Source organism: Colius striatus, chromosome W (genome assembly GCF_028858725.1).
Source record: "Colius striatus isolate bColStr4 chromosome W, bColStr4.1.hap1, whole genome shotgun sequence".
NCBI classification, from domain to species: domain Eukaryota; kingdom Metazoa; phylum Chordata; class Aves; order Coliiformes; family Coliidae; genus Colius; species Colius striatus.
In genome coordinates this window covers 21,183,159-21,205,260 of record NC_084789.1, presented here as the reverse complement: position 1 = coordinate 21,205,260, position 22,102 = coordinate 21,183,159, and the positions used below count along the sequence as shown (strand labels likewise).

Sequence of the window (22,102 nt, the reverse complement as noted above, 5' to 3'; positions counted from 1 at the left end):
ATATTTGGCTTCTGGGGGAGCTGCAGGGCTCCAAAATCCACAGCACCAAGCTGTGCTTTCCACAACTGAAAGCAGAAAACTCCCTGAGGCAGTTCCTTCCCCTGTTTTTGGCTATGGGCAGCATCTTACACCCCAGAGACTGTGCTGCCATTCAACCAGCCCTGGACAGGCTGGAGGGTTGGGCAGGGAGACATCCAATGACATTCACCAAGGGCAAGTGTAGAGTCTTGCATCTGGGAAAGAACAACCCCATGCAGCAGCACAGGCTGGGGAATGAACTGTTAGAGAGTAGGCAAGGGGAAAGGGAGCTGGGGGTGCTGGTGGGCAGCAGGATGAGCAGGAGCCAGCAACGTGGCCTCATGGCCAACAAGGCCAATGGCAGCCTGGGCTGGATTAGAAGGGCTGTGGGCAGGAGGTGCAGAGAGGTTCTGCTCCCCCTCTGCTCTGCCCTCCTGAGGCTGCACCTGGAATATTGTGTCCAGTGCTGGGCCCCTCAGTTCCAGAAGGACAGGGAGCTGCTGGAGAGAGTTCAGTGCAGGGCCACAGAGATGCTGAAGGGAGTGGAGCATCTCCCTTGTGCTGAAAGGCTGAGGGAGCTGGGGCTCTGCAGCTTGGAGAAGAGGAGCCTGAGGGGTGACCTCATTCACGTTACAAACACATCAAGGGTGGGTGTGAGGAGGCTGGAGCCAGGCTGTGCTCAGTGATGGCCAATGATAGGACAAGGGGCAATGGGTACAAGCTGGAACAGAAGAGGTTCCAAAGCAACACAAGGCAGAATTTCTTCCCTGTTGAGCTGAGGGAGCACTGGAAGGGGCTGCCCAGATGGGCTGTGGAGTCTCCTTCTCTGGAGACATTCCAACCCAGCTGGATGAGTTCCTGTGTGCCCTACTCTAGGTGCTGCTCTGGCAGGGGGGTTGTACTGGATGAGCTTTCCAGGTGCCTTCCAACCCTTGGGATTCTGTGACCTCCATCCCCTTGGTGCCAACCAGTTCCTCGATGTCCCTGGCTCTATTTCTTCTGCTCCTCACACATGGGTTAAACACCAGGCCTGACATTCTGTTCCAAGTGTTAACCATTTATAAATAAGTACATTTTGTTTCTTTTCTTTTCATACATACAGTTTTCATTGTACAGATTACAACCTGTATACATTGGGGGGGGGGGGGCAGGGTAAAAGGGAAGGTGAAAGGAAGGCATTCTGTTGAACTTTTCACATCTATCTCACAGCTCACATGTACAGACAAGAAAACTCTGCTTAAGCAAATACAGCAAAGGACAAGAAAAAAAACCTCCCTTATGTTTTCTTCTTTCCTTTATGGATGAGGCCCAAGAGCCTCTTGCTGTTGGCAGGGGCTGCTCTTCCCACTGCCCAATATCATGACTGTGTGGTGTTGGATAATATCAGTAAAGAGAGAAACGGAACATGCATTGAATAATATACTGTACAGAGGAAAGTCCTTTACATCAGAGTTATAGAAAAGCTAAAGGAAAACTGTTAAGTGTCTTAAAGATCTTCCCAGCCAAGTGTCTCAGAGGATGGCAACTGTACAAAGCACAAAGTGGTGCTTGGTGGTGGAGTGTGTTTGTACCGAACTGGGGTCCTCTCAGGTGTGGAGATGGGAGGGAGACGAAAACGCTGATGAGGAGGAAAGAAAAGGGCTGGACAAGGAGAGGAGGGGAGGGGAAAGTGACACTGTCAGCACTGGCAGAGTCCCCAATGAGTCTTTAGGTGATCAAATGGACTTCCCACAGCAGCCAGTGCCTGTTTTTTCTCAGTGCCCAGCCAGGCAGCCCCATTTCAACTTCCCCCCACCCACGATCACTCAACTCACTGAGCGGTGTCACCTGGCAAGGGACCAAAACAAGTCTGTTGGCAAACCAAAAAGCAGCTCTGTGTGTTTTCCCAACTCTTAGGGTTCCATCCTGTTGGATGAGCCTTGGGGTTGTTGACTCCCCCAGCACCTTGAAATGAGCAGGAAGGGTGGGTTTTGGTGCCTGTTGGCTCTCAGCTGCTGTTGGTCGTGGGTGAGATCCAGCTGCGGTAAGTCGGGAGTTGGACACAGATGTGTCTTTGCTAAGGAATTGAGCCCTTTAGTGTTTGGTTTTAGAGAAAACAAGACTTTGATTGGATGAAAATCCAGCAGTTATTCACACAAACAAAAAAACCCTCACGAGCTGAACCAAAAAACAAACCCCACACAACCCCAAACCCAAGGCAGGGTTTCACTTCCAACCGTTGTGCTTTGTGTCCCGACACTTGCCCCCGCCAGACTTTGGGCATGGGGGGTTGAAGGCAGAGATCCCAGCAGGTACAACAGCTCTTCCCCTAAAGCCCTTGGCTTTGTAAAACATAACCCCCCCTTCACTTTGGAGACAAGAATTAGCTCCACTTTCCCCAAGGCTAAAAGCCAAAAGACCAAAGAGCTGGCGGCAGCTCCCCACGGAGCCCCCTCTGCCAAGGAAGGCGGAGGACGAGCAGGCACACACCGGCTTGCTTTTCTCTAGGTAAGGCTGGCACTTGAAGAGGTAGGGGGGAGGGGTTTAAGCTCAACTTCTTCTGGGGAACCCTGAATCAAGGGATTGAATCACTCCAAATCTCAGCAGCCACCCTTGGTTCCAGCCCTAATCCAAGTATGGCTCAGGTTGGGTTTGTCACGCACACGTTCACGCTCACCCAAGCTTGATGGAAAGGGTTAAAGGAATCAGAAGGGTAAAAGGAGCAAAGCTACAAATTCAGTGCTTGGCAGGACCCTCACTGTGGGTGCTGGTGCCAGGGGGAAGAAGGGCACACTTGAGTTTGTCAGGAGCCATCCTGCCTGCAGCCTCCCGAGCGGCACTTTGGCCTCTGGAGATAGATCCTGAGGGATCTGTCTGTGGGAAACCTTCCCCTTTCCTAAGCACCAACTGCTTTCAAAGCTCTCCAATGTGGCTGTGGGGATCCCTGCAGAACCCTCTGCCAGGTGGGTATCCCCTCCCCTGGGACAGAGCATCCTCTCCACCTGGGAGCCAAAGCTGGTGGTGAATCCCTGCTGAGGGCTGTGGCAGAATCCCACCCCCGAAGCTGAGAGAGAACGTTTCAGATTGGCAGCTGCATCACCAGAGCTCAGAGCACCTGTGGGCAGAGGAGCAGATCCTCAGGCTTTGGTATGATCCCCCTAAAGTGGCTCAGGAACCTGTTTTAGTGGGTTGAGCTGAAGGATCCTGATTGCTCGCCAGGCAGGGCCTTGCCAGAGGTGCCACTGCAGCTGGGAAGGGCACTGCTGGCAGCATCACCCCACATCTTCATTACCCACAGCATCATTACACACATAGCATGGACAGGACAGCACCTGAAACTCTTCACATGCTCCCCCAACACAATCCAGGCTGCTCAGAGCCAAGCCTAAGATACCAGAGCAAGGTGCCACCAGCTACCTGAGCCTCGTGCTCCACCAAGCCATGCTCACAAAAGCAGGCCACCAACTCCTCACTGCTTCTTGCCCAAAAACATCGACTTGGAGGACACAGGGGACTGTGTGAAGGGTTTTTCCAAGGGATTGGTGTGCTCCTTCCCTACCTGCAGCCTGCAGCAGCCATCCTGCCTCAGCTGCCCCTTAGAGAATCGCTGGGGAAGTGCTTTAAACCCACTGCAAACCATTTAGCAGTTAAAGAAATGCCTCCATCTGCTTGGTGCTTATATACAGGAGTCACTTCTTGTGCTATAAATGCTCTGATTCATTGCTCTGTTCCTTCCCCTTTCTTTCCCCCTCCCCCCATTTCTTCTTGAGAAACACACTGAGAGACAAGAGATGGGTTTGCTGTTTCCTACTGAAGACACTGCTCAACGCTTCAACATCCAAGGGACTGAGCACAGGACCGAATTCAAACAGTAAAGTGCACCCATGTACAGAGAGAGAACAGCTGGAAAGCCATTAGTGCAAGAACACTGTGAGAAATGGCAACACATGGTCACTGTGAACAAACTGCTGCTTATTTAAACCTCTCAGCTGCTTCTCTCAGCTTAGTGCTCGTGGTTAAAAGTGGGAGCTGTTCTCTTTTGGTCCCTTAAAAACCAGCTCCATCGACCCCCAAAGTGAGACACACAAGTGCTGGGAGGGGATGTTTTGGAAGGGAAGTACCTGGAACATGAGGGAGTGAAGAGTGAAAGCAAAGCACAGGCAAGTTCTGGCAGCAGCCTGTTTGGATCAAACAGGGATGGGGCTGGATGGGGTTGGTTTTGCCTTTCAAAGAAGCAACTCAGGGTAGGAAGCCATTGATCAGGTGGAAGCCACTGGTTAGGTGGGAGCTGCTTCTGCAGGGGGGTTGGACTGGGATGATCTCTAAAGGTCCCTTCCAGCCCCTACCATTGTATGAGTCTATGATCAGAAAGCTGGAGGGTAGGGGGGGTGTGGAGTGAAGCCAATTCTGCTCCAGGAGTGTTGTGGATGGGGGAGGAATTGGTTGCTTATTACAAAGCAGAACATGCTGCTTCAAAAAAGAGGAAGGAACCAAAAAACCCATCATGTGCCCTTAGCAAAGAGAGAACTAGTGTGTGGAGATGAGTGTCCCCAAGGCCACGGGCAGCTCATCCTAGTGAGGGGTTCCCCCAGACCAACCCCACCTCATAAAACCTTAGAGCAAAGCAAAGAGCCACCTCAAGAGAGAAAACATCGACCTCAACCCAAGTACTGGCTTGGACAAAGACCAGAGAGCCCCAAAGAGCATAAAAAGCCCCAAATCCCAGAGAAGAAACAGCTCCTGAATGCTCTCAAGGTGTCTGTGGGACACAGGCTTCCATCATCCCAAGGTGTGCATGTCCCAGCAAGGCGAAAACCCAACAACAGAAGCCCCAGTGAAGCCAGGTTTTACTTCAGAGTCTCAGACCAAGGCCTTAGCTAGTATAAATTGATGTCAGCAGAGGCTGGAGCCCATGGGTTGGTTCAAGAAGTCTTGCAATCTATTCTCATAGCCCTTTGGAAACTGCTCTGCACTGAAACCCCTCTGAGGAGTTGATATGAGTGAGGTTGAACAAGGGCAACACAGGCACTGTTTTGCTTTGAAACAAGCTCTGGGGTTCTCCCTCTCCCATCCTTTGTCCTCAGTAAGTGAAAAGGCAAATTACAAAGCCCCCCCCCCCAAAGTAAGAAATGAGGCTGTAAAGAAAGCTCCTCCACCCTTCCCCAACCCTAAAATGTTGGAGGAGAACTGAGAAGTCATTGCAAACCCTATAAAAAAAAGGCAATGTCTTGATGTGATTGGCATTTGGCTTCAAAAAAAACAAGGCCCAAACCAAGAAACCAACCCAAACAGACACCAAATGTCCTGAGACAGGTGGCAGAAATCAGTCAGGAGTCTCTTTCTTTTAACTACAGCCCTTGAAAAAGCCAAAGATGGTCTCTTAGAGGGATGGAACACTGGGATTCAAAGCTGCAGGGTTGGGTTTGCACAGGACCCTTCCCGTCTCAGGAACCAAAATGCACCATTCTAATCAAACCGAGTAAAAACAAACACAAAAGGGGCATTTTTCCTCCTTCAATTCAATTTTCTAAGCCTGATCTTTTGTTTTTCCTTGCAGGTAAATAATCTCCCATCAAATAAACTCCCAAAGCTTGTGTGTGAGGGCTCTGTTAATGGTGGGGAGAAGCTGTTGCTTCTCAGCTCCCATGAGAGGTTTCTGGCCATTTCCCTCATTGTACAAAGGAGCAACTGGAATCTCTTCTTGGAAAATCAACCCAGAGCAAATCCAGGGTCACAGGGGAACCCAGCAGGTAGCCTGGAAAGCAGCAGAGCTGTGTGTGATTCCCACCTCTCTCTGCTTGATGGGATGATTAAACAACAAAGGGATTGGATTGCTGGGTGAAGTAGGATGGTGGTTGTGCATAGCTGCTTAGTATTTAAGCATATACGCCCTTGGCTGCTGTGGATCATCTGCTCCTTGGGTTTAAAAGAGGCAAAATGACCCTGGCTCGCATGGGGACTTGGGGAAAAGGCTCCTGTGATCCCTGCTCTGCTCCCTCCCACTGGGAATTATCCCTCTAAGATCAAAAAGAAACTGCTTTAAACTGTCTCTTGATAAAAACAACCCCAGAAAAGAGCTGGTTTATCCCCTGCTGAGGAGGGAGATGCTTCTGGACCACCCCACCCCATGTATTAAGTATGATCCTGCTTAGGAGCTTATCTGGATTTGGCCAAGCTCTAGTGGAGTGGCTGCTGTTGGGGTTTGAAGGTCAGCTGGGGAGGGGATGTGAGGGCTTGAAGGACGTGCAATGGCTGTGTGGCCACCACACAAAAAGTACCAGGAGCAACTTGGTCATGGAGCTACCAAAGAGAAACAAAACTCATCATCATCATCATCATCATCATGAGGAATCTACATGGAAATCAAGCTTGGAAGTGATGTGTGTGTTCTGCAAACATGAGGGAAAGAGGAAAGGGGGGGAAGGGTCTTACTCCAACAAGCGTTCTTTTTACACATTAGACTCCACAAATGGTCTCTTTGGTTTGATTGGGGATGTTTGCCCTTGCCTGGAGTCCCTGGAGAGCTGCCTGTAGAGGTTGTCCTGGTAGGCCTGAGCCACAGGCAGCGTCCTGGCTACCTTGACGTCTGGATACGAAGAGGCTTGGGTGACTCTCTCCAAGAGATCTCCCCGAGACCCGTTAGCCAGCATCCCATGGGGGCTGTAATAGTCTTCCTCTAGCAAGTGGCCATTCTGTGCATTGTTGGTTTTGTTATAAAAGGCAATGTTGCTGATTGAAGAAGGTGGGCTAAACGATTCAGGTTGAGGGAGGTTACCGGGAGATGTCGGGCTGATGATGCTGTCCACTGATGACACGGCCCAGGTCCTGCTCTGTTGATGGAGGTGTGGGTACTGTTGAGTCCGAGCTGTTTTGTCTATAATCCCCATGAATGGGGTGGTCCTGGAACGAGCTGGTTCGCTGGGGTAACCCCCTTGAGTAGGGGACACCGGCGAGAGTTCGTCGCATGACCTGTCATAAGCTGGTTTGAGGGGGATCTCCATCTGCTGGATGGAAGAGGAAGGGCGGAAGTTGGGAGTCAGGTTGGAGGTGGAGGAGATGCTGTTGCTGGAAGGAGAGAAGCGGAGGCCAACACTCTGGGAGTGGAGCAGCGGCCTTGGAGTTGGCGGGTGAGGTTTGATTTCGCTGGCGTTCACCGTGATGGGTCTTCTGATGAGATGAGACACGTCTGGGGAACCCAGCTGAGAGGTGGGGAGGGGAGAACGTTCCAGGTCCAGCTTGGAGTGACACACTGGGTAGTAGGAAGCGGATTGGCTTCTCCCAATCTGAGGTGTCTGGCTGTACCTCATCCCTCCCCTGTATGCTGAGGATGGTCTCTGAGGAAGGTCTTCTTTAGCCAAGCCTCCGTGCTGGCAGATGGCTCCGGCGCTGAGGCTCGCCTGCACGTGCTGCACAGGCCTGCTGTCACCCACAATGCCCCCAATTGAGCCCTGGTAAACCAACCTGCTCTGGCTGACTCCCATTTCCCCCGAGGCTGATTGGTATTTGCTGGCCATGGAATGGGTGACTTGGCTGTAAGCACCACTTGGCATCACAGTGCTCGAGTGAACAGCTGAGCTGGGCTGGTTGCTCCTCACGATCTGAGCCTTGGCTGGTTGAAGCCTCAACCCTTGCTGAGGCACTGCCACAGGGAGCTGAGGCATCTGGAAAGATCTCTGGGTCATCTTGGACAAAGGGGACTTTGGTCTGCCTGGGAGCTGGCTGACAGCATTGGGTTCCTGCTGGTAACGGACCGGGGAACCGGACTGTGACCGGTACACGCTCATGCTCTCTGCTGGGGGGCTGGCACGGTACTGGGGGCCCCTACGAAGAGGAGAAGGTGGTGGGCTTTGATATTCCATCCCTTGGCTACTGACTGGAGGTGGGCTGAAGCGGTACGAGGAGCCCTGGTGAGCTGGGGATGTGTGAGGAGGACTGGGTCTGTAATGTGAGTTTTGGTGAGTGGGAGATAAAGCAGGAGAGGTGGATTGATAACCTTGCCTGGTGGGTGAACCCACAGAGCTGCTGGACCTGAAATCAAAGACCTGATGAGAACCAAGAGGTGAGCCAGAAATATAGGCAGAGTCCCTGTGAGCAGGGGACTGAGGCGGGCTCTGGATGATGGGCAACCCTTGGTTTGACCTGGCTTCTGTCTGCAAGCCAATGGAAACGTTCTCTACATCCTGCTCCAGGTATTCCTCCTCAAAGAGATCTTGCACAGGGTAGAGCTCTTCGTGCTGAGCTTCAGGCTCGGGCTTGGGGGGAAGTGGTGGTGGTGGAGGCTGCTGCTGCTGCTGGACCTGCCTGCATTCCTCTTCCACCCGCACCAGCAGCCGCTGGATCTCCCTGTTGTTGGGACACAGCTTGATGGCCTCGTTCAGGTCCTCCAGGGCTGCTGAAAACTGCCTGCTTGACAAAAGGGATAGAAAAGAACTGGAGTGACTCTGGTTTGGGATGGGAGTCCCTTTCAAGTCCACTTCTCAAGTAGTTTGTTTGTGTTGGCAATGGTTGGGAGTGTTACCCCTCGCTGCCTCCCTCAGACTCTGCCTCCCTCAGGTTCATTTCATCCAAACTAAAGGGAAACTTCAAAAAGGGTAAGAAGGAGGATCTGGGTAACTACAGACCCATCAGCCTCACCTCCATCCCTGGAAAGGTGATGGAATGACTTATCCTGGCTCTGTCTCCAGGCATTTAAAGGACAAGAGGGTCATTGGGAGAAGTCAATGTGGTTTTACCAAAGGGAAATCATGTTTGACCAACCCTCCTTTTCTGAAGACATAAGCAGGGGGTAGTGCAGTGGATGTGCTTTATCTGGATTTCACTAAAGCATTTGACACCCTCTCCCACAGCATCCTGGCAGCAAAAGTGAGAAGGTGTGGGCTGGATGGTCAAGGAGTGAGGTGGGTTGTGAACTAGTTGAAGGGAAGAAGGCAGAGAGTTGTGGTCAATGGGGCAGGGGCTAGTCGGAGGCCTGTGTCTAGTGGAGTCCCTCAGGGGTCAATGCTGGGACTGGGGCTGGTCAATCTATTCATTAATGATCTTGCTGAGGGAACAGAGGCACTGGCAGCACGTTTGCTGATGATACTGAACTGGGGGCAGTGGCTGACACCCCAGAGACTGTGCTGCCATTCAACCAGCCCTGGACAGGCTGGAGGGTTGGGCAGGGAGACATCCAATGACATTCACCAAGGGCAAGTGTAGAGTCTTGCATCTGGGAAAGAACAACCCCATGTAGCAGCACAGGCTGGGGAATGAACTGTTAGAGAGCAGGGGAGGGGAAAGGGAGCTGGGGGTGCTGGTGGGCAGCAGGATGAGCAGGAGCCAGCAACGTGGCCTCATGGCCAACAAGGCCAATGGCAGCCTGGGCTGGATTAGAAGGGCTGTGGGCAGGAGGTGCAGAGAGGTTCTGCTCCCCCTCTGCTCTGCCCTCCTGAGGCTGCACCTGGAATATTGTGTCCAGTGCTGGGCCCCTCAGTTCCAGAAGGACAGGGAGCTGCTGGAGAGAGTTCAGTGCAGGGCCACAGAGATGCTGAAGGGAGTGGAGCATCTCCCTTGTGCTGAAAGGCTGAGGGAGCTGGAGCTCTGCAGCTTGGAGAAGAGGAGCCTGAGGGGTGACCTCATTCATGTTACAAACACATCAAGGGTGGGTATGAGGAGGCTGGAGCCAGGCTGTGCTCAGTGATGGCCAATGATAGGACAAGGGGCAATGGGTACAAGCTGGAACAGAAGAGGTTCCAAAGCAACACAAGGCAGAATTTCTTCCCTGTTGAGCTGAGGGAGCACTGGAAGGGGCTGCCCAGATGGGCTGTGGAGTCTCCTTCTCTGGAGACATTCCAACCCAGCTGGATGAGTTCCTGTGTGCCCTACTCTAGGTGGTGCTGCTCTGGCAGGGGGGTTGTACTGGATGAGCTTTCCAGGTCCCTTCCAACCCTTCAGATTCTGTGATTCTGTGAAATGTTGCCAGTCATTCTGGAGAAAAGGGGAACACAGGCCTGAGATGGCACAACCCAGACTAGCAGAGCCTCTGCAGTGTGTGTTACAGGTTCATTAATCACCCCTCACAGCACCAGGATGAGCTTGGCCAGTGCCTTAAGCAAAGGGGCAACCAAACCATGGGTAACAAAAGCACCAAGCTCACCACTACTGTTAACAAGAGCAGCTCTGACAGAGCTGCAACTGCCTACAGCAGTGAAAATCCAACTTCTGCCTGATGCCAAGAACATCCAGTGCCAGGGCTGGTTCCAGAGCTCAGGGGCTCCCTCGGGTCTGTGCTGGAGGCAAGCCTCCTGGTCCCTGGACTGTGCTGATCTCTGGGGTGCTGCTGAGCACAAACTGGGATATAGAGAGGAAAAGTTAAAGTGGTGACAGCTTCTTCTGTACAGACCTGTGTTCATTGTTGGGCCCCTCACTCACTGCCAGAGGGACACTGAGGAGCTGCAGTGTGGCCAGAGCCGGACAGAGGAGCTGGGGAAGGGGCTGGAGCACAAGGGTGCTGGGGAGGGGCTGAGGGAATGGGGGTGTTGAGCCTGGAGAAGAGGAGGCTGAGGACGGACCTTTTAACTCTCTGCAGGAGGCTGTGGCCAGGGTAGAGGTCAGTCTTTGCTCTCAAGTGACTGGACAGGAGGAAACAGCCTGAAGCTGCACCAGAGGAGGTTTACATTGGATATCAGGAAAAATCTCTTCCCCAAAAGGCCTGTTAAGCCCTGTGCCAGGCTGCCCAGGGAGGTGAGGGAGTTCCCATCCCTGCAGGGATCCCAAAGTCATGGAACTGTGGGGCTGAGGGCCATGGCTTAGTGGTGGCCAAGGCAGTGCTGTGGGAGTGGTTGGACTCAAAGGTCTCTTCCAACCTAAACGATTCTGTGGGGAGGCTGATATCATCTGGAAAGTTCCTATGCTTCCTTACAAGTGTTTTTGAAACAATGGAGAGGAAAACCACTAAAGGGAAAGTATTACATTCAGTGTGGCTCAGCTTAGCAGGACTTCTCTGCAGAACAGAAGGTCACAGCTTCACCTCCCACATCAAGGCCCAGCAGCACAGCATCACCCAGGCCAAGGGCCTGGTTCCACACATGGCCTCCAGCATGGAAGGGCAAATGGTGGTGGTGTCTGCTGAGCTCTCATGCTTGCATAGTTGGACTCAACACACCTCAGCCTATGGGTGATGTTCTGCACTGCCATGAAGGGCATTTTGGCTGCTGCTTCAACCCAAGAGGTGCAATGCCAGTGCACCCAGCCCATGGGCACGGGGCTCAACAGCAAACCTGCTCATTTAGGAATGGCATTGGTTGGTCCTGAAATGAATCTCATCTCATGTCTTTTAGCCTTCAGGGAGGTTAACAAGAGCCAGGGCTCCACCTGAGATGCAGAGAGATCCCAGTGCTGCAGTTCTCTGAGCACAAGGGCTGAGAGAGCTCAGCGGCTGGCACAGGCCTTGCACAGTCACTGCACAGCTGGTCAGAGGTTTCTGCCTTGCAGAAAGTGCTGTAGGACAGAGAGGTTCATGGGTTTGAAGGACAGAAGAGATCACAGTGATCAATGAGTCTGCCCTCTTGCATAACACAGGCCACAGGGCTTCCATGAGTCACATTGTGCTTTGAGCCCAAGTTGTGGTTGAACTCTAAAGTGTATTTCTGAAAGAAGCCCCAACTTTGGTGGCAAGCTTTCCAGTGCAGGAAGATGTTCAGACCAAGTTCAACTGAGGTGAACCTCTCAAAACATCTACATCCCTCTGTCTCCAGAAATCCCCAAATGAGGCAGGGTGTTACTTGGGAGTTTGAGAGGTTTGTAAGCTCATTAATGAACCTTCTCTTGCCACTTCTTCCCATGGGGACACTGGGGTGGGGTTTTAGAGGGTGGATTGTCTATGTTGGTGTGGCCAGGATTGAAGAGATGAGCCCCATGGCACTTTCCCTCTTTCCTCACCTGCTGCTGCGTTTGGCCCTTGCTCTTGCATAGTAAGCTTCGTAAGACTTCGGTTTCAGCTCCAGTGCTTTAGTAGCAAACTCCTCAGCCATTCCAAAGTCCTGTCAGTACAACAGGTGTGCAGGTTAATGGAAGAGACATAGAAACAAAACTCAAGATACAGTTTAGGAAAAACACAGGTTGGGTTTTTTTTTGGCATATATCATAGAAAAACTCGGTGGTGGCACTGGAATCATGCGGATTTGACATCGCTTCCAGGCAAAGAGCTACAAGGGCACAACCAAAGACTCAAAGCCAGATGCTGTCAGCAGCTACAGAGACTTTCTGTACGCCTTTCCCATGCCCCTTTGCTTCCCCCACTCTGCAACACAACTGACGGGCTTTGAAGGGGCTGAATAAAACAGAACATGAAGGAAGGGGTTATGATATCTCAGTACTTACAGACAGGATTTGCCTGGCAAAGGTCTCCCCCTAGCAGTGCCCCTTGTTGCATTCTTCCCCTCCTCTCCCTACACTTCGCTCAGGACATTAGTTTGAGAGCAGGGAGGGAAGAGGGTGACAGCAGACACTGCTCTGGGTGCTCAAACCCTGCCTGCACTCCTCCCTCACCTTGTCCTGAATGTTTCATGTACCACTAAGCTCAGCTGAAGCTCTAGCCATTGCAGGGGCTTTCCTTTCACAACCAAACATTGCTTTGGAATGCTGACTGAGGAGTTCTGGAAGTAAGGACTAAGGAGGACTCCTGATTTGTTCAAAAGCTCTTGCTATCTCATGCTTTTGTGTGCACCTTCAGTGGCAGTTACTGAAGACATATTGCCTATGAGACTAAACTGGGATTGTAGTCAAGTGGTAGGTACCTTTAGGGTCTCATGTCCAGGTGCGAAAGCTGCAGGAGCACTTAAGAAGCTTCTGAAATTCTCTGTCACCAAACCTGGGATTCCCTGGTTAACAATCCATCAAAACCCTTGTCCTTAAAGCACAGGCTCAGCTGCAAGTTGTTTTAAAGAGCTTGGTTGTTCATCAGTATTAAGCTTTGACTCCCACTGCTTGTCACCTTTCTCCCTCACAGCTTCAAGTTGTGACAAAGAGCCCCTTTCCCCATCCAGTGTCACCTTTGCTGAGATTTTGCTTTGTTGAGTTGCAGAGGTGAAAACCTCTGCAGGCAGAGCAAGGGGGAGGTGGCACTTGTCTACTGGAGGAACAGACAGGCTGCAGGAGCCAGTAGGTAGCTGCTGCTAGATTGGAACAGGGAGAGTGACAGTGATCTGGCAGATCTGGGAGGAGAGGGAGTATGTGGGGGTGTTTTCTGGATGAGTCAGTGCCATGGGGAAGTGCTAGCCCCCTAAGCATATGTTCCTTCCTTTGAAATTCATTAGCATTCAAAGGAGCACATATCTTGGCTCCTCCCTCACCACTGCCCTAGAAATGTAGAAGATGCCTCCACCCCCTAAATTCCCATCATCATCAAAAGGGAGTGATAAAACATGCAGAAAGCTCTCAACACAGCAAGGAATTTTTCACCCTCAGAAATGCAGATGAAACCATTCCTTCTTCCCTAGTACAAAGATGTCAAATGCTCTGCTAAGGACAACCAGGTTACAAGAGGAGGGAATTCAGAGGTTAAGGTACAATTACAGGGATGGACACAGGTAGAAAGGACAAGGAGTGACAGGGCAGGAAGAGTGGGGAGACTCACGTTCATTTTCCTCCGGCAGCGGGAGAGGTTGAGCAGGAGGGAAACCTTCAGCTCACGGAAGGTTTTCAGGTCTTCTCCAAAGCCTTCCCTGGGGAATTTTTTCAGAGCATACTGGTAACGTTGGGCAGCTTCTTTCACTTTACCTTTCTAAAAGAAGGAGAACACATGGAAGCATTGAGGGAGAAAACACTGAGGAGGACACATCATAGAATCACAGAATGGTGGGGGTTGGAAGGGACCTTTAGAGCTCATCCAGTCCAAACCCCTGCAGAAGCAGCTCCCACCTAGATCAGGGAGCACAGGAACGTGTCCAGGTGGGTCTTGAAGAGCTCCAAGGAAGGAGCCTCCACACCCTCCCTGGGCAGCCTGGGCCAGGGCTCCCTCACTGAAACACTGAAAGAGTTTGGCCTCATGTTCAAATGGAACTGTTTCTGTTCCAGCTTCATCCCATCACCCCTTCTCCTGTTGATACCATAGAAAAAGGTGCTGCCCCAACCTCCTGACACCCACCATTGAGATATTGGTCAATATGAATGAGATCCCCCCTCAGTCTCCTCTTCTCCAGACTGAACAGCCCCAGGGCCCACAGCCTTTCCTCAGCAGGAAGATGCTCCAGTGCCCTGAGCATCTTGGTGGCCCTGTGCTGGCCTCTCTCCAGCACTTCCCTGTCCCTCTGCAGCTGGGGAGCCCACAACTGGACACAGGGCTCCAGATGAGGCCTCAGCACATATGGCAGAGCAGAGGGGGAGCAGAACCTCCCTGGCCCTGCTGCCCACACTCTGCTGGATGCCCCCAGGCTGCCATTGGCTTCTTGCCCACGAGGGCAGGTTGCTGGCTCATGGTCAGTTTATTATGACCCAGCACTGCCAGGTCTCTCTCCTTGAGCTGCTCTCCAGCAGGTCACCCCCAGCCTGGCCTGCTGCAGGGGGTTGTTCCTCCCCAGCTGCAGGACTCTGACCTTGCCCTTGTTGAACCTCATGAGGTTCCTCTGTGCCCAACTCTCAAGCCAGTCAAGATCCTGCTGGATGGCAGCACAGCCTTCTGGGGAAGTTGACTTCTGGGCAGTTGACTTCAGACAGACCTCCCCCCCACCAAGCCCCATGAATGTTTTGGGTGATTAAGGTAACATGACCTCACTATTGAAGCTCTTTTCTAGAAAGCAAAGCCAGATCATTTGATCTGAGCTGGAAATGCAGATGCCTTGTGCAAGCTGAGCCTTCCCATTTGTTACAGAGTTGTCAGACTATGGTGGGAACCATGACAGAAGCTCTCTTCACTTGATACAACTCCCATCTGGTCTCTGGATGGATGTTCTTTTGAGCTGGGTGATGGCAAAACCACTTCTGGAGAACACCCTATGCCCACAGCTTAATAAACACCAGGAAGTGTAAAGAATACAAAGTGTTGGACTCATGAGTGGAGTTCCTGGGGCTCAGGGGAGCCTCTGTAATGTCAAAGCTGCTCAAGTTGGATAGATAGGTTGAGGTTCATCTCCTTGGACTTTTGATGTCTTAAAATTAGGTGTTTGCATCTCAGCCTGTCAACTGGATCCCTTTTATAGTTATTGGAACACACCAGTCACCTTCAAAGGGCTATTTTGGGTACTTATTTTTGGGATGCGATGATCTATGCCCTGGAGGGGAGGCCAACCATGGCAGCTAGGGTTGAAAGAAAGAGGGCAAAACAGGATCTAGGACATACGATGACCCAGACATACATTTTGCATCTACCAACAGCTTTAAAACCTTGTAGGCTCAGGTTTCTCAGCTGTATCATGTATCTCTGGCAGATAACTCCCCTTACAATGCCAGCTTTGCATATTTTCTGCCTCACCCTTAGAGCCAAACAGTGAATCACTGTTGTACATTTGGTGTGTGTAAATCTCCAGGTTTTAAAGATCAGCTTAAACACGGAGCATAAAAAAAGACTCTCATCTCCCATGGGCTAAAGGACAGGACAAAGCCATCTGTGTCCTGACAATCTGTTCTCATGGCAAAAAGCTTCTTCCATGAGTATTTTTCTAGGATCTAGGATCTTGTTGCCTTGTTCCACAGCAATGAGCTCTCTAGGTAATGACAGTGTTGCCAGATCTGATGCAATGCCATCAGGACTTCGAATCTCTGTAAAACACTTGGGTTCTTGGTGGTTTGCTTTTTGTTTTCAAAGAGGAAATGAAGTGCTGGCTCAAATCCAGGATGCACAGAGACTTGGCTTGGCTTCAGCTTCATTAGAGATTTGGGCAATTGATCTTCCCCTTTCCCAACCCCACTAACCAAAAACAGTTTGCAACACAAAGAATTGCTGTGAGCAGTAGTTTTTTACTTGCCAGGGGCTAAAGCAACAGCATTGCTCAGTCCAAACCCCTCACACAAACTGCTGTGAGCTGCATCTGTTCCAGTTTTCTTTCCCCAAACCCCTTTCTTTCTCACCTTATAAAACATGTCTCCTTCCTCCATCAGCTTGCTCAACAGGATGATCATGATGTCTGGTTTGGAGGTTGCCATCGCCCATGTTGCTGGACCTGTAGTGTAGTACAGGATGCATGATGGGTAAAAAACTTATACGATGCAAGGGGTGGTAGGAAGCTGGGGGGGAAAAATAGATCCTGGGGTGGGAATTTCTGCTGGAGAGAACAACTTGGCATGGTCAAAGGGGCAGAGCACTCCAAATGGCTGGAGCTGACAATTCCTCTCACAACATCATCCACATGGGAATGTTTTTTCCTTTGCAGTCATTAAGGGCCAATCCCAGTCACCACCACAAGTAACAATGGGCTGGGAGATGCCAGGAGTCATTTCTACAAGAGGGCAGTGCTGATTGTGGAACCAGCTGGGGCTGGGGTGGGGGGGAAACCTAACAGCATTGAAAAAAGGACCAAAAAAGCCCCAATAAAATCAGAGTGGTTACATAAAAGCATTGCTAAAGGAGAAAGTCTGCAAATGTGCTGGGAAAGCTGCAGTTTGACTGTGGATAGGTGGTTTGTGTTTCATAGAATCACAGAATGGTGGGGGTTGGAAGGGACCTTTAGAGCTCATCCAGTGCACCCCCCCTGCAGAAGCAGCTCCCACCTAGATCAGGTCACACAGGAACATGTCCAAGGGGGTCTTGAAGAGCTCCAAGGAAGGAGCCTCCACAGCAGATTGTGATTTCCAGCTTCACAAGATGTGAAATACTAGAGTAGAGAATCCATCAAGGTGGAAAATACAACGGAAAAAGGGTGATGTGTTAAGTGCTGCTGGTGCAGGAGCCATCGCTTGGGCTGGGGACAGGCTGGTTCTGCCTGTGCAGAGACAGTTGTCATCTCAAGGGTTAACACTGGGAGGGAAGGGGTGGCAAAATTTGGGGACAACTCGTTAGTGTGGGTGAAGAAGTCAATAATATTCTATGACTAGATTCAGTACATTTTTGGGGGTGTGGGGGTTAGTTTTTCAGTTCAAGTTATTCTCTGCAACAGTCATTGAAAACAAATTACTTGGAGGTGAGGTAAATTAAAAGAGATTAGAAGTGTTGGGGATGCATGCAGGCTAAATGAAAGAGGAGAAAGCAAGGCTGACAAAGCTATCAGATCCAAGCTGATGCTGACAGCAATGAGCTTATACCTCCTGGGCGACTCGGTAACGTCTGACAACCTTCAAAGAAAGGAGAAAACAAAAAGTTGTAGGAGAGAGGGGAGGGGGGGAAAAAACATGGATGAAGGTGGGGAAAAACAAACCAAAAAGGAAAAAACAAACAAACAAACAAAAGCAGCTGTGAGAGGCAGGCAGCAAAGAAGCCAATGCACCAGCAAAATCCCCTGTCACAGGCCAATGTGAGGTGAACAGTGCGGGTTACAGTGAGGTCTGGAAGCATACACAGCAGCAGCTCACAGCAATGCATGGACAAGAGTACATTTGTTGACTGGTGGACTAGTAAAGATAGAAAAAGCATTACCAGAGGAAAGACCTTGCTAAAGAAACAGTTGTGGATTAACTTTTTTTTGCTTAAGTAATATGACAGCAAAACCACCCAGAATGTAACAAAGACACCCTGTTTGTAAACAAGGCACTGGGGACTTGCTGGGGGAGTCTGAAGCAGCTGCCGGGGTTGAGGCTGCCTCTGTGTTTTGCTTTACATGTTTTAGGAAGCCAGCCCCACTGCTCAGAGTGCAGAGGTTATCCCCTTGGCCCTACCTATCTTTGCTCCTTTCTTCAAGAGGGTGACAACCACTGAGGTGTTGCGGCACCCCACGGCCCTGTCAAGGGGACGCATCCCGCTGTAGTCCACGTGTTCAATCATGGCTCCATGGTCCACCAGAAACTGAACCTGCAACAAGAAGCCCAACAGTCAGTTCTGCTCTTGGGTGAGACCTTCAAGGACTAGAAAAATTCTGCTCTGCTCCACTGCTTGGGCTAAAACCACCTCTAGAAGCTCTGAGGGTGTGTCAGTCTTGTGTGTTGTCCCTCTGGGGAAGCTTGATATGCTTTTGGAGGAGGGGAAAGACATTGAAGTTCTGGTGCATGAAGGGTAACAGAGCTTGGGAAGGGTCTGGAGAACAAGGGTGATGGGAAGCAGCTGAGGGAGCTGGGGGGTGTTCAGCCTGGAGAAGAGGAGGCTGAGGGGAGACAGGAGTACTCTCTGCCACTCCCTGACAGGAGGCTGCAGTGAACTGGGGGTCGGTCTCTGCTCCCAGGTAATGAGACAAGAGGAAACAGGCTCAAGTTGCCCCAAGGGTGGTTGAGATTGGAGCCGAGGAAGAACTTTTTCCTTGAGAGAGGGTTGTCAGCCCCTGTGCCAGGCTGCCCATCCTCAAAGAGATTGAACAGACACATAGCTGAGGTGCTGAGGGCCGTGGGTCAGTGCTGGCCATTGCCGGGTGAGGCAATGGCTTGGACTCCACAAACTTCAAGGTCTCTTCCAATTGAACCAATTCTATGACTCTGTGCTTATGGCTACATCAAGCTGACCTGCGCTGTTTTAAGGCTTTTAAACCAACAGCCCCTTTCCCTCTGCAGGTTTTCCAGGCCACTCACCACCTCAGCATCGCCGTAGAAAGCCGCCAGGTCCAGCGGGGTGCGTCCATTCTTATCGGCGTGGTCAGTGGCAGCTCCATTCTCCACCAAGGAATGCACCACGGAGAGATGGCCCTTCAGACAAGCCCAGCTGAGGGCTGTCAAACCCTCTTTGTCCATCAGAGAAATGGAAGCACCTGAAAGAACAAGCAGCAGTTGGCTTCAGAGCTCTCTCTTGTTGTGCACTAGGAGAGAACAAACCTTCCCTTTAGTGGCAAAGGCTTCTTTTGAGAGAGTTGTGTCTATAATCATTACTTACTTTATGAACATTTCTCCTATCATGGATCCCACCCTCCATGGCAACTTCAAATGCACTGAGAAGGGACTGTGGCAAATGATTTTATTCACACCAAGCTGCAAACTTGTTTCACACCTAGCTCTGTAGGCTTTGCTGGCACCAAACATCTGAGTAGCAGGGTGGGTTTTGACATCCCTCATCTGAGACATCAATCTTTCTTTTTGAACTGTTTTGAAGCAAAGCCCATTCTAGCCTGGGTGAGTCAGAGATGAAGAGTATTTTGCTGTTTCAGCAGGTCATGGCATAGCAAAGGGAATTTAGTCAACTCAGCTTGGTTCTTGTACAAAAGCACATCTTTTCCCCTCCCCTTTCCCCAAATTGACACCATTTTCAGCAATATTTCTCCCTGAACGTTCCCCCAGTATAAATACAACCTTGTGGGATCAACTCCTGCCAACTGCAAGCCCAAGGAGAGAGGGATTTGACATTTTCTTGGGTGATGAAATGGTGCTGCCGTACTGATGGGTCAGTACAGCATATGGATCTCAACAGCAGCATGAAGTGAACGCTCCTTCTTCATCGTGGCACCAAGACAACTCTTGTCACAATGGCACAGGCAGGGCTGGGGCTCTCCAGCCTTCTCCAAGGAATTGTAGCTACCTGTGGGATGCTCCTGCCAGCAGGCTGGGATGAATTGCTGCTGCAGTAGGTTTTCTCCTGTGGGTAAACATCAAACTGCCCAGCAGGAGATGTCCACTGGCTCCAGGTATCTCAGCAAGTGGGGGGAATGATGTGAAGTTCCTGAACCTTTCTGTTCATCCTGCTGTATCCTCAGTTGCCCAGTTGATAAGCTAACTGACAGCATTTCCAGCTTGCACAGCTTTTTCTCTGAGGAGGAGCACAACACATGAACATTTGCTTGGGGTATGTTCAGGAAGCTCTGCCCAGAGCTCTCAGCACAGCTCCAAACATCTTGCTCATTGCCTTAAGTACCAGCGAAGGGGGTGGCAAACAAAATCTGGAGCAATCTGGTGTGCCAAGGAGGGCTTCTGCCTCCAAGGCAGCTCAAATGTACAAGCTAAGGCATGGAAATATCAACTCCCAGCATCTTGCCAGCCTTCTCTCATCCTACTGCACCCAGGAAAGCTTTCACCTTCTGTGGAAGCCCTCCAGATGATCCTCAACTGACCCAAGGCAACCTTTTGCTCAGTAAAGCAGGATAAAGCCTCATTTAATTCCTTCTGCTTTGTACCAGCTTTCTTGCAATTATACCATCAGAAGTCTTCTCTTGTGCATTGCCTCTGACTCTTCTGGAGCAGGTCAGAAAGCTCCTGCAAGAAGAGGGAAGGCTGGAAAGTCACATCATCACTCCACCTTCCCACTCTTTTGTCAGGCCAGTGGAAGAGACACCATACAGGGTGACAGGCACAGACCTCAGAGTATCACTGCAGCAATTCAAGCTGAAGGTCTATGTGTCTAACCCCTGATTGACTCTGAAGGCATCTCTTGCTCCCCTGAGGATCTCTGATCTCTAACTAAGCTTTAAGGCAGTCAGACATGAACCAAACTGATGCAAGTGGCTTAAGGTGACCTCATGGGATGGATCCCTGCTGCAGTGGGAAATATTTTGTCTGGGTAAACCCAGAGCCAGCTAGAGAAAAAAGAAAAAACTGTTGACACTTGGAGCATCAAAAAGCAGCAGGGAGCAGCTGGGGATGGTGGGATCCTTTCTGTACAGAGGATGCATCCAAAGCTGGAGTGTACAGGCAGGGTTATCCCCATGAGGATGAGGCTCAGCATTGTGAGGCACAAGACAGACAGAGGAGCAGCATCCACACATGCTACATACTCCAAAGTTAGCCAAAACATGGAAGGATTGATTTCTTGCAGGAAGATGAGATTCAGAAGCAAGCTCTCCTGCTTCATAAGGATGGTGTTCACGCAGTTGGTAGGCAGTGTGTTGCTCTGACTCACCTCAAATGTGGACAGCAGGAATGAGCAAAATTGAAACATGTTCCTGTTGGCTGAGTAACTCCCAGTGAAGGACAGTTATTAAGCACTGAAAGTACTGAAGCAAATCGAGTGTGAGTGCAAAGCTGAAGAGCAGACTAGCTTCCAAACAATCCTGCTGGCATTATCAACAGACACACCAAATCCTTGCCTGTGTCAGGGCCTTCCCCTCCTGCTGATGTTGGTGTCAGAAACGGGGGACACAATCCTAGCACTGAAAATGGAAGTGTTCAAATGTGTCCCAAACTCTGGTCCTGTTGTTGGGTCTTGTTTGGCTGCCTCAGGCCAATGCTGACACTTCAATCACATTGCTTGTTGTCTAAGAGGAAAGTTCCAAGCACAGTTCAAGGGCATATTCTTAACCTAATGCTTGAAGCACCTGGGAGATGTTGTTTTTTTTCAAAGAATCATAGAATGGTGGGGGTTGGAAGGGACCTTTAGAGATCATCTGGTCCAATCCTCCTGCAGAAGCAGCTCCCACCTAGATCAGGTCACACAGGAACGTGTCCAGGTGGGTTTGAAGACCTCCACGGAAGGAGCCTCCACATCCTCCCTGGGTAGCCTGGGCCAGGGCTCCCTCACCTCAGCACTGAAAGAGTTTTGCCTTATGTTTAAATGGAACTTTTTGTGTTCCAGCTTCACTCAAATGCATGGCTTTGAAGTTGTGAACACCAGAGACAACAAAAGAGACAGACAAGATTAAGGCTATGACCATTCCAGCCTCAGAACCTCTCCCTCTGCCCCAATCCAGCAGTGGGATTCCAATCCACCTCCCCACCTGACAAATTCCACAGGAGCCAACGTGGTGGCTGTGGACACCCCCCCCCCTCCAAGCACAAGCTCTAACCTTGTGCAAGCAGAAACTCCACAGTGCCCAGGTGTCCCTCGGACGCAGCCATCATCAGTGGCGTCCGGCCCTGCTTGTCGGCCATGTTCACGTCGGCGCCGTGCGTGAGCAAGAGATCCACAATCTGCAACACACAAAGGGAGAGCACGTGGCTTGTGTGGAGATCCAATGGGGAGGAAAGCAGAGCCAGAGGAGAATGGAGTAGCCCTCGTGTCTTGAAACCTCACCCTCTGAGGCATGGGAGGATTTGAAATGGGAGGCAAGGGGAAATCTCACTCCTCTGAGGCACTCTGGGATTTACTGTTGTCAGATGAGGGTGGAGGAGAAGCAATGGAGGTTATAAGGAC

The 22,102-nt window shown here is 50.9% G+C and overlaps 1 protein-coding gene across 6 annotated transcripts in view; it reads right to left on the bottom strand.

Annotated features, from left to right (window-relative positions):
* Positions 1-1,096: 1,096 nt before the first annotated feature.
* The window catches only part of LOC133628672 (protein TANC2-like), a 300,674-nt gene continuing 279,668 nt past the window's right edge, over positions 1,097-22,102 (bottom strand). For 4 of the 6 annotated variants that reach the window (XM_062017099.1, XM_062017102.1, XM_062017103.1 and 1 more), the window contains 8 exons: positions 21,756-21,879; positions 18,622-18,797; positions 17,782-17,914; positions 17,212-17,241; positions 16,042-16,133; positions 13,613-13,759; positions 11,917-12,017; positions 1,097-8,400 (listed from right to left, as the gene is read on the bottom strand). In XM_062017099.1, coding sequence (XP_061873083.1) covers positions 6,447-8,400; positions 11,917-12,017; positions 13,613-13,759; positions 16,042-16,133; positions 17,212-17,241; positions 17,782-17,914; positions 18,622-18,797; positions 21,756-21,879 — 2,757 coding nt within the window. In that variant the 3' untranslated portion in view covers positions 1,097-6,446. The remainder of the gene's footprint in view (positions 8,401-11,916; positions 12,018-13,612; positions 13,760-16,041; positions 16,134-17,211; positions 17,242-17,781; positions 17,915-18,621; positions 18,798-21,755; positions 21,880-22,102) is intronic. The other 2 variants (XM_062017100.1, XM_062017105.1) reach the window with 1 other exon arrangement.